The sequence below is a fragment of the Delphinapterus leucas genome, chromosome 12, assembly GCF_059928025.1.
Source record: "Delphinapterus leucas isolate spDelLeu-1000000601 "Yukka" chromosome 12, BTC_Dleu_Yukka2, whole genome shotgun sequence".
In the NCBI taxonomy this organism is placed as follows: domain Eukaryota; kingdom Metazoa; phylum Chordata; class Mammalia; order Artiodactyla; family Monodontidae; genus Delphinapterus; species Delphinapterus leucas.
The window spans coordinates 83,800,016-83,812,818 of record NC_143140.1 but is presented as its reverse complement, the minus strand read 5'-3'; the positions used below and the strand labels follow the sequence as shown (position 1 = coordinate 83,812,818).

General features: G+C 36.6%; 1 protein-coding gene across 1 annotated transcript in view; it reads right to left on the bottom strand.

Moving 5' to 3' along the window:
• The window catches only part of OPRM1 (opioid receptor mu 1), a 36,454-nt gene extending 24,738 nt beyond the window's left edge, over positions 1–11,716 (bottom strand). Inside the window, 1 exon segment of the mRNA XM_089922178.1 lies at positions 11,374–11,716. Within this exon segment, the coding sequence (XP_089778304.1) occupies positions 11,374–11,666 (293 nt within the window). The 5' untranslated portion in view covers positions 11,667–11,716.
• Positions 11,717–12,803: the final 1,087 nt, after the last annotated feature.

Genomic DNA, 12,803 nt, shown 5'->3' with positions numbered 1-12,803 from the left:
CTGCCAGCAGCATTTTTCAATTAACATTAATAGTCCCCCACAAAATGCTCAACATTTCAGTGGCACTGAACCCAGTGTTTCAGTGAAAAAATGTTCAGAAGCAAAGGCCTTTTCTTTCACTGATCTCCTTGTTCCACAGTTTCTGTACTTGGAATACTCTCAGAGAACTCTCAGTTCTCAGTTCTCTTGAGTAGGTCTCAAGGATATTATTTTCTATCTTGTGCTTGCTTTATTTATAGAGTTTACTACTCTGATTTAAAAGTTGACAGGCATTGCCTTGCAAGTCCTGGAAAAATCCATTATGAAGGTGTTAGGAATAGACATTCACATGGACTCGCTGCACCATCACAAATGCATCCTCCATGAAGACCTCCATCTTTTTGAACAGTTTTACTGTGATTAGTGAGTCAGACTCATAACAGAAGCCAGGACTTTTCACAGGGATGGTATGTTAAATTCCTGAATTTTCAAAGCTCGTGTTCAAAGGACACCATTATTATAAGTTATTTCTTTTAATTCAAGTAAACTGCTCTGCTGAGTAAAAAGGAGTTTCATTATATGCAGTCAGCATTTAGACTTGGATTCTGCTTTAGACACTTGGACTATAACACCGATTTAAATGTGAAATATTTAAGTTAAAAATAGCTATTCTTTTTCAAAAAAAATAATTGGTTTGCGTCTTTTTTCTCCATTAACTTATCATATAATATAGAAAGACTTATCAATAGGGAGCCAAGTAAACTGCAGTTATGTGTCCTTAGAATTCTCTTCCCATCATCATGGTTGCTAAACAAAATGATATTGGAGCGATACAGTGCATTGGAATGAATCAAAGAATGACAACAATAACACCCATGCAACGCCTTGCCTTGCCTCTGCAGAAACTGTGATTCCAAAATGATAAACTGCATTTCAAAATGTAAGAATAATAATATGATTGATCTATGGTAAGGCAGGAGTAGTGGGTGAATGTTGAGATCTTGCATGCCGATGGTGTGAGCCCAGTGGGACGGAAGGGAAGAAATTCCCAGTGGGAGGGAAGCAAATAACAAAACGTGTCTCTCATATAGCACTTTTAGAATGTACCACCCATTTCCATATATCTTATCTAATTTGGACCTAAAATTTATGTGATGTTGAATATGATTAGTATTTCTCATTCCAGAATTAGCACTGTTTCCATGCCAGTGTGCCTGCTATGAAGGGAGATGATTGGTCAACTTTAGGAAAATTGTTAAAACATCCTGAGCTTTAGCTTTTCTGGGAGGTAGTTTAATTTACTATTTATTCTACAAGCAGCTTCATAATGTTCAGAGAAATGAAACACAGACAGATCTCTTAAACTTCCTTGTCAAACAGGACTGCTCCCTCATCCATGACATAGGTAGGTTGGTCCAGATCTGTGTGCCCCAATCTTGACTGCACATTAGACTCACCAAGGGAGCTTTTAGACCTACCTGCGTCCGGGAGTTACGCCCAGAGTTTCTAATTGAATTAGCCTTAGGTGGAAGCGGGTTTTCTTTCTTTCTTTTTTTAAAGGCTTCCCAGGTGAATCTGATGTGCAACCAAGATTGAGAACCACTGGAATGGAATATCTGGGAGGTCTTCTCCTTCTTTGTCTCTTAAGTGCGTTGCAAGGATTTATGCAATAGCTCTGATGTTCCGTGAGTTAATTGGAAGGAAATTCAACTTTTATTATTCATTTTATCCTGTCTGGGTTTCTTGCTAGAATTTAGATCCAAATCTCACCTAAGAGATTCTGGGAACTGTAGCATTCTTCAGCTGGACTCTTTATCAGCCAGTTAAAACTCTCCTTAACTTAGCTCTCCTTGCAAACTTGTACCTGGTGGCCATCCGGCTGATTTAAAGAATTTGTGTACATGCTAGAAAGTTTTCTCTGAACGCAAGTGGTCAAAGAAGCAGTCATTTGGATACAGATGGGGACTGAATTAAAGATGAGAAATCAGGCAGGGAGGAGATTTCAGTGAGTTTTAGGAAATGATTGAGGGAAACCATGGGCAGGAAGTCAAGGGATTACAAATACCACAGAACACCTAGGCTTACCCTAGTCCTCTTTATGCAGCTGGACAGTCTAAGTTCTAAAACACAGGGAATAACATTTTTCAAAGCGACTTTTGAGAACCACAGAAAACAAATTTTAAAAAAATGAGCAAGTTACGTAAGTCAAAAAGAAGATGAAAAAAATCCAAGCAATGAGCTTTTGTGCTTCAAAGGGCCTAAAGAGAGGTGGAGGGCAATGAAGCTGCCAGTCACCATCTGGGTGCATGGGGGTGTGTGTGTGTGTAGGCATAGGTGTCTTTGAGGACAGATTTCATATTTGCTAAGAAGTTAATGTGAATTTACAGGTGACAATTTCAATTTTTCCTGAAAGCTTCAAATGACTGAAGATGAAAGCACTGTGGAAAAGCCTAGAAAATTGCACTGATTTAAGATAACCACAAAGCATATTTAATAGATGGAAATTTTTAAGAACCGCAATTTTCTAAGCACTTACTCCTTAATCACTGGCCAAGAGTGGTAATGAATATTGCGGTTTGTCTGGGTTGGTTGAAGAGTTGGGGGTTGAAGGTGGACACCTGGGGTGACATGGAGATGATCCTGTGTGATTACTATTTTAACCATTTAAACTTCAACATCAGTTTCAGAAAAGCAGTATCCTCTGTCGTAAAAATCTATGACCACTTTTCTGATTTGTGTTAAACTTCATTTTGTATTGATATTTCCTCATGTTGAAAAATACTGCAAGGTGGTACTAGGTTATTTTTACAAAATGCTTTGTTTCCATCTAGTAAACAACAAAATGCAATCAAATTTGCCGAAGAAGGAGATATGTTCTCTTTTATGACCACTAAGTTTTATTTAGCACGTTTGTACCAGAGTTTGGCAAATGACAGCTTGTGGGCCAAATCTGTCAGCTAAGAATGGTTTTACATTCTAATTTGTATTTTAATTTTTTTATATGTATAATAATTAGTTTGGCTGTTTTTAATCTGAGGCTGCTACAAGGAAGTAATTTGTTAACACTTACTATGGAATAATTTGCATTGTATAATCAAGTAAACCAAAATAAAGGTTTGCATTTTTTTGTACTGAATGAAGAATCATTTCATTCTTGTAAAATGAGTTAACAAAAGAAGGTGTGGCATGATTATTTTCCTGATAATCAAATGTATGGCTTTTCATAAAAGTCAACTAAAAGATTAGGTAAAATTATTAAAAAATGCTAGTTAGAAAATCAATCTTTTTTTTGTCATTAATGAGAAATATTTTAGGAGCTAAGTTTTTACATGTCTGCCTTTTACATCTTCACAGTTAGAATAATCAAAAACCAAAAAAAGTTTGTAAGTAGTTATATATTTTTTAGTGGTTGAGAAAAATAATATTTTGAGGCACATGAAAATTATATGGAAATTCAAATTTTAGTGTCTACCTAAAGTTTTATTGGAACATAGTCATGTCCATTCATTTGTATTTTGTCCATGGCTACTTTTGGGCTACAGTGGCAGAGTGGAATAATTGTGGCAGAGACCATGTGGTTGCAAAGCCTAAAATATTTACTTTCTGGCCCTTTACAGTAAACATTTGTCACCCCCTGGTGTAGACTGAGAGGTGATCCCTCTTCACCTGATGGGTGTGAGTTGTATGTGCACCTAAATATAGTAAAATGAGGTGAGATTCTTATCTTGGAATCATTTAAATCCAAACTTTACATTGGCTCATGAAACCATCTTGGTATAAAATAGGTTTTTAGGTTCCAGATTACATCCCTACTTTATTTGAGCATTCTCACCTTTCTTAGTGTGGAGGGACCAGGCTAATTCACACACCTAGAGCCATTAACTTGTAGGCAGTTCAGTTTCTTATTGAAAACTAGAGTAAGAATTTTGTGACTTAAAAATTACTCCAAAGTTTGTTGAGTAAAAGTATCAAGTACACTATATATAAAATAGATAATCAACAAAGACCTACTGTATAACACAGGGAACTCCACTCAATGTTCTGTAATAACCTATATGGGAAAAGAATCTGAAAAAGAATAGATACAGGTGTATGTATAACTAAATCACTTTGCTGTACACCTGAAACTAACACAACATTGTAAGTGAACTATACTCCAATATAAAATAAAAGTTTAAAAAATAAAGTGATTAGCAAAAAAAAAGTATCAAGTAATAGTTGTGATTGTATGACTATAGTGCAATTACATACTACTTATTAGGTGAAAGTTTTCTTTCTGGAGTTTAGATCTTCACCGGAAATAGAAGCATAAGACTTCAGACAACTGAACTAAATCCTAAATTGTAAGAATAATCTAGACATTCACATGGGATTATTACATAATCCCAATTATATTTAAACTTCTATTTTTAGAAATATAAGGGAATCAATTTAATTTTGAGAATTTTATTTCAATATGCAAAATTATGAACACTGAGCTGTACCAGTGGATTGATATCAGCAAATAATAAATTCAAATAAAACACATATATACCTACACATAAGTCCACAAACTTTGAATGGGAAGTAGATTGTTACTCTTATAATTTAAACATAGAAAGTAAAACTTTAAAGAGTGAAAAAATAAAAAGTTATTACAGTCAATTCTCATTATTCATGGTAGTTTTGTTCTATAGACTCACTTTACCTACTGAATTAGAGAAGACTGAAGCTTTGCTTCTAGAGCAAATAAATACAGAGGGAGGTTCCTGTGAGCCTCCAATCACATTTTCATCAACTAATCAATACATAACATTCTGTTATGTGTGTTCCTGTTTAAAGGCATATTATTGAATATATATTGTTGATTCATTGGCTCTGAACTCATGACCAACACCCCTGTAACACCCGCATGAAGCTTATCTAATACGCCTCCTTTTTCCGTTAGGTACCTCACAGCCATCTTGTGCTTAGGACACTGCACAGCACTTCAGCACTACACCTGGGCTCATTTTAAAATTTTTATTTTATATTGGGGTATAGCTGGTTAACAATGCAGTGTTAGTTTCAGGTGTACAGCAAAGTGTTTCAGATATACGCATGCATGTATCTATTGTTTTCAAATTCTTTTCCCATTTAGGTTATTACAGAATATTGAGCAGAGTTTCCTGTGCTATACAGGAAACCGTCCTTGTTGGTTCTCTATTTTAAATATAACAGTGGGTACATGTCAATCCACCTGGGGCCATTTTATTTAATTAATTAATTTATTTATTTTGCGGTACGCGGGCCTCTCACTGCTGTGGCCTCTCCCGTTGCGGAGCACAGGCTCCGGACGCGCAGGCTCAGCGGCCATGGCTCACGGGCCCAGCCGCTCCGTGGCATGTGGGATCTTCGCGGACCGGGGCACGAACCCGTGTCCCCTGCATCGGCAGGCGGACTCTAAACCACTGCGCCACCAGGAAGCCCCACCTGGGGCCATTTTAAACAGTGAAATCAGCAACAACAAAAACATCAAAAACGCTAAAAATGTGGCCCTAAACAGATCTCAGAAAGGAAATATTTACACTGAGAGCTGAAACGGGAAGGCAGAGTGTTGTTTCGTTTGACCTCAGCTGGGAATTTGCCCATCAGGGCAACTCTGCACTTGTCTGTGACAGACCCCAAAAGCCCATGAATACGCATTTTAGGGTTACAGATAAATTTTAGCAAGTAAGCTTGTTTGCAAATACAGAATCTATGAATAATGAGGGTGGACTACACATGCAACATTCTTCAAGGGAATATTTTTAAAACAGCTGAAGAAGAAAATCCACAAGCTAAGTTCCATATTAAATATGACAGTGAGTTCATGGCATGAAGACAAGTTTATGTTTGTATTATCATTTATCAAAATTAGGGGGAATAGCTTGAAGACAAAATGGATATCCATATGTTTCAATTATCAGTCTGTCACTAGATACCTAGGTATGGCGCCCTGATTTAAAAACTTATGTGGTCCGTTTAATTCTGCATATTGAAATAAAATTCTCAAAATTAAATTGATTCCCTTGTATCTCTAAAAACAGAAGTTTAAATATATGCAAATGACAAACTAATACATGATTGAATTAAAAAAGCAAACTGTACTTGATAATATTCTTGCCTAGACAGAATCTGATATCTAGAATAGATTGATCTCTCTCTCTCATCTGATAGAACCCATCACGTGTTTCATCATGTGTAAAAGCCCTACCTGCCCTACCTATTGGCTTATAAAGGTTCACTTGGTTAGACTCGGTAGAGCCACTATCTCTCTGATCAGTTTTGCAATGCAACATCCAGAATGTGATTAATTTCTGAAGGCAAATATTCAGGTAATTTCTCTATGAATTAGGAGAAAATGAGAGTCTCATATTTTAAAATTCCACTCAACATTTAGTCTTCATATTTATCAATATATTTTAAAATGCTACTTTTTTTTTTTAGTGTTTAGCAACTTGTTTTAATTTATATGATGACAATTCTATAGCTAAGATTTAGAACAGAAGTTATAAGACAGGATTCTTAAGAAATATGTATTCTTTTTTTTAACATCTTTATTGGAGTATAATTGCTTTACAATGGTGTGTTAGTTTCTGCTTTATAACAAAGTGAATCAGCTATTATCTATTGAAATGAGTTTATCTTTTCCTGCTGACTGAAACAATTTGGTTTCAATTCATAACTAAAGTGCATTACTAGAAGAAATAACATTTCAGCTTTTATGTGTAAGGGGTCCTCCAAGGCTTACAAAACCCCAAAGTAAATATTGCCAGTATTTACCTTGAATGACATTTTGAAGTAGTCAGAAATTATTTCTATTTCCTTCTTAGAAGTGGAGAAATTATGCCTGGGTTATATTCATGAACAGATATATTTGTTGCAGCAGTTGCTGAAAACATTTTTTTGAATATTGTAGATAAGTAACATGGAAATATTTGTCACTATGGGAAAACGCAAAGAAATCTTTACATTAATTTAAAACACATCCTTAGAGATAAAGTAAAAGGATATAGGAGAGGTAATGACCTGAGTTTTTGTTTGTTTGTTTGCTTTTATGTTGTTTTGTTTGACGTTTGTTTCTATCCTTGATCTGCTGGAACTAGAACAACTCTGGGCAAATAGTGAAATTATGTCTATCAACATTAATATAAAATATAAATAATATATGCAGTTTGAAGAGCATGTTTAAATGATTACCCTTCATTTGTGGAAACACACATGTGAAATAAAAATTTTAAAATATGTATATGAATAATAACCACCAAATTTACAATAGTGATAGTCTCAGGGGAGGGAGTATAATGGGAGAAGAGAGGTGGCTTCTTATATATATTATATATTATTATGTATATACAATTATGTATTATATATTACACTATGTATTGTATAAAATATGTAAATTATATACAATTATGTATTATGTATATATAAATATATATTATATATAATATAACATATATTATATATTATTAGCGGTATCTATAATTATCATAATTATATATAATGTTTAAAGGTGAAGAATCATATTATTCTCTATACATTTCTTTATGTTGGAAATATTTCATAAAGTATAAGATAGCTCATTCATGAAAGGAGAGAAGGAAAAGAAACTCAGTGATAACTCTATGCAAATGACAGAGACATAGCTTACAATGGAGGAAATGAAAAACCATTTAGTGTTGTCAGGACACACTGAGAAAGAGGTGTTCCCAACAGAGTTAGCACCTGTACGGGAAACAGCAGTTACAGTTCACATTGTGATAGATGTTACTAGGAGCTCTCCACTGATCATTCTGTACTTTAAACCTGAATCAAATATTTAATAATATTTAATACACAGAGATCATAGGACATGTTTTAAAATTAGAAATACTTCTTAGTGAAATCAAAGATAATAACATCTTGCATATATTTAAATGCTCTTATCTGATAACTAATATTGAGAATTCATCTCGTCAAGTTAAGAAATAATCTTAAAAAAGAAGGCCATATAATTTGGCACTCTTCATTGGAACTTTATTTGGAAGGATGGCTTACATAGCCCCCAGAGATCTAACAGTTTCTAACCCTTTACTTTTTCCAATAGTGTCTGCATAGACCATAACTAAATGGACAAATCTCTTTAAAAAAAACTCACAAAATAAATACATCTGGGACTATATCAGTTTTTAGAGTTATGGTTAATTCTATACTTTGGTCAAATATTTTCAATAAGTGAAACACTCCTGGTGGCTATAACTTTGTGTATTATTTTGATTGATTTTTTTTCTTTAAAACCTTCTTGCCAATAATATACTATTATCCCATTTTAAATGATTGCCACATATTGTAATATTTTATCGCCTTATTTTTCCAGAATAGCTGTGGTAATTTTTAATATATAGTTACCATGCAAGTACTTTAAAACCAAAAAAGCTTTCAGATAATGAACAGTTATAACAGTCTATCATTTAACATCTGAATTTTAAAACTTTAGATCATGTAGCAGCATCTCTTTTCCTCCCTTATGTTCCTTAGAACAGCACTGTGTAAGAATGTTACTTAAGTTATATTATTTAATAATGTTGTTGATGAAGTTATGATGATGGTGGAGTTAAGATACAGAACTGAAAATCATTAATCATTCATGGCATCTATATTACCTGTTGTTTTTGTTGTTGTTTTTTGTTGCCATAGTCATCGGACCTCATGGTTCACTCAATGTGTTAAGACATTCTAATAAATGTAATCTTAATCTGGTTAGAAAACCGTAACTACTTGAAAATTCAAAAGTATTTGTTGAATTTTAAATAATTGCAGGAAGTAAGCGTTTCACCTCAGTACTTTAATAGATGCAGCATTATATTCATCTTTCTAACAGAGGCAATAATGTCCCTGAACTGATCATTTTGTAGTGAAATAACCACAGCCTGGAGACAGTCCAGTTAAATTTCTCAGCTAAATAGATATAGTTTCTTCACTCCCCAGAGGCTTTCCTCATCTCTTCATTTGTCACTGAACTATTTTTCTGTTTCACAGTCATATACCCAGAGGATTACCTGACCTTGGAATTAAACACCTGGCTTGCCACAGGTGGGTGTTTGGGGTGCCCTTTTTTTTATCTTCTTTTAACACGTTTATTGGAGTATAATTGCTGTACAATGTTGGGTTAGTTTCTGTTGTATAAAAAAAGTGAATGTATTTTGTTAAAACTTTAAGCACAGAAAAGTAAAGCATAATATCATGTTCTCAGAGACAGTGTCACCATCCTTTTCCAAGTCATCAAAAGTTCAGAGGTTTTACATTTTAATGCCTTTAGAACAAACTCACTCAAGTAGTAATCTCTTAAACACTAGAATAAAACCAATCTGCTTATTTCACAGCCAGCTGCTGCTCTGTTGGCTCTCACTTTATAGAAAAGCATAAACTAGAGAGCAGAAAAGTGAGGAAGGAAAATACCAAGAGAAGCAATAACAGAGCATAAAAGATTATGTTTGAGATGGCAGGGTTCAAGATGGTTTGGTAATTTCTATTTATCCTTCATTATCCAGGATTACAGACATAAATTTGGACTGATTTATTATTTCCACATTATTATCTAAACCTACTCTGTCAATCTTCTAGTTGAATTAACTCAAATCATGATTTGCCACTCTAATAAACACAAAACTATATTGGCTAAGAGCAATTCCATGGTACTGAACTAATGAATTATCTGTCCTTGGAGAAATCATTTATATTTTCTCTGCCACATTTTAATCACCTAGCCTAGAAAAGCTCTAGTTTCCCTTCTAGCTCTATAAACTCATGATGCTATGAATTTTCTTAGGAGAAATGAGAAACATTTTCTCTTCATGAGGCAGACCTTTAATTGTTATTTTTATTATCATAAATGCTAAAGAGACAGTTTTTATCTTTGATATGAAGCTTTATATTGAATTACATAAAGTAATGTTTTAAAAAATAAATTCTTCCATTGATTTTCTCCCTGCATTTTTCCTTTTGTTGTTAGCCTTCTTTGCAATAGATGGTGCTCTTTTCTCAGAGAAACTACTTATCTTATTCCTCATCAAAAGATCAGGAAAATTAGTTTTACTCGTTAACAATCATTAATTAAAGAAATCGTACATCAAAGTAGAAAGAATTGATAAGCAACTTGCAGCACATTGATAATGGAAGCATAATGGAGAAAATGATCGTTAAATGATTAAAGAGCTCCATGGAAACCTGCAATACTTGCTGAGTAGATGAAGCCAATATTGTAGCCAAATATGAAAATGCCATGCTTGCTACATACATAGAACCCCTAGTAGAAAGAAAATCCTAAATCAGGAGCCATTTTAAAGTATTAACATAATTATCTACTTCAACAAAAGTGAGAATATAGTATTCCATATTAACATGTAGGATTTGAATATGCACATCGACACTAACACAATGTATTTACATCAATCTCAATGATGAGAGTTTGCACACTCTTTGCCAGATAAACCTGGAACATCTGGGCAAATAGAAAGTGGGCCACGAACTCTCTTGAAACAATTTCATTGGATAGAGACACTTCTTAATTTTTCCAGAGCAACCATTACAACTTCTTATGTAATAGTTTATAATCCAGAATTATGCTGCCTTTGGCCACTTCTAACTAGTTTCAGCTTTTGGAGGCATTGAAAAACTGTCATGTCCTGCAGTTCTGAACCACCCTACCTATCCCCATTCAGTTTGTGACTCTCCTAGCAGGTCTGCAGCTGCCAACTGCAAACTGGTCTAGGCAACACAGCTGTCATGTTTGTTACAGCAAAACGACACTATTTACTGTGGAAAGACACCAGAAAAACTTCCTCTATGAGTGTGGCCTCAGGATGGAAGAAAGAGTGGAATAAGGGCTGCTATGACCAAGGAAGAGGAAGGTGGGCCAGTGGTGCAGCAAAATACCCTGGCGCCAGCAGGAGTAGGAAAGTTGCCAAGGTTCATCTCTGAAAAGAACTGAGCAGGAAACCTGCCCCTCCTCCCCCCAATTAGGGGTAAAATAACTAGAATTTCTCTTCCATTATTCACAAATTATTGTTTCTACAGCTCCTTTGGAAGGGACTGTGGGACACTGTGCTCAAGAGCTAAGAGCCCTCTTGGCTCAGTATAAGCAAGCTGTAAGAGAGACTTTTTTTTTTTTTTGCCAGAGCTTTATAGTTTTACCAGAGCAACTTCTCCGTTCCCAAAATTTTGGATTATGTCTTTATCAACGGAGCGAAGAATAGAAAAGTAGGATTTTGTACTCAAACAGCAACCATTCCATCCACTGTCACCTCCATACTCTCCCCTGTTCACCTCCCTTTTCTCACCCTCCCGCCGGACACCCTTTATGCCCCTATTAGCCACTGAAATCTACACTCGGAGCCCTGTAGCCTTCCTTACCTGACAATCACATACATGACCAGGAAGTTTCCGAAGAGACCCACCACGCACACAATGGAGTAGAGGGCCATGATGGTGATGGCCGTGATCATGGAAGGACTGCCGGTCGAAGGGCACAGGCTGTCGCTGCCGCCCAGCTCGGTGCGGTTCGGACCGCATGGGTCGGACAGGTTGCCTTCTAAGTGGGAGAAGTTGACCCAGGAACTAGGGCTGGGTCCCGGGGAGCAACTTGAAGAGTGCGTGAAGGGATCAGTGCAATTGCTGGCGTTCTTGGGGACGCTGCTGCTGTCCATGGTGCTGACGACCGGCCGGCTGGGACCGCGTTGCGAGTAACCGCGAGCACCCGGACTTTCAGGGTCTACGCGCCTCCGCTGCTTCCTCTCGCCACTGCCACAGCTCCGGCTATTTCTTATAGACCAACCCTGGCGGAGCCAGAGAGGAGAGTCAGGCAGAAGGAGAGAGCTAAGCATCTGACGGTATCCTCTGCTTGTAGCCCCCTCCCACCTTAGAAGTACAGAGACACATCGTCAACCCCACACCGCTGGGGGGAGGGGAAGGAGGGCTGTGCGGGATCCAGAGGCTGGAGCGGAGGGAGGGGAGAGAAGTGGATTTTGCGCAAAGCGATCCAACGACTTGGTTTCCTCACTCGGCACTCGTCTGTGCTAACACCTCTAAGGAGGGGCAGAACAAGGAAGGGAGTTGGAGAGAAGGGGTTGGGAGTGAGACAAACAGAGAGTTAGTTTTTGGAGGCTGTAAAGCGTAAGAAAGGGGGCTGACATCACTCTTTTTCCAGCGCCGTTTTCTCAGTATAACATGACAGGAAAGACATTGACTTGATGCAACTCTGACCACCCTAAACCCCAGCGCTCTTCCATCCTTACTGCCTAAGCAGTCGTTTGGGGGCAGGGTACACAAAATCTTCTTCTTTAGCCCTCCTTGCCTCAGACCCGCCTGTCCGCGAAAATGTAACCGTGTGTTTCCTATCACCAAGTGAGAATTTCCAACCCTTCAAACCTGCCTGAAACAAGAGTGATTCCTTCTCTGAAAAAGAAATGAAAAACAAAATTTTAGAAAGGAAACCTATTCCCTTTACTCCATATTCCTTTATTTCTCCTAGAGTAGAAGCTTTATTTGCATCTGATTTCTATCCTGGTGAGGAAGAGGCGTAGGAACTGGGTACAGAAATCAGGGAGTTGTGGTGTCCAGAAAAGTCAAAGAAAGACAACGGTGACATTCCATATATAAATCTCATACGTTGGAATTATTAATTATTGTTTTTATCTCCAGACTTCCTACATGTGCTTCTTAGTAGAAGACTGTGAAAACCAAACATTTGCATTATTTCGGTGTTTTCTAGTGTAGACATTCCAGGAGAAACTATTGATACATAGACATCTGGAACTGGAACGGCTTACACAAGGCTGAGGATT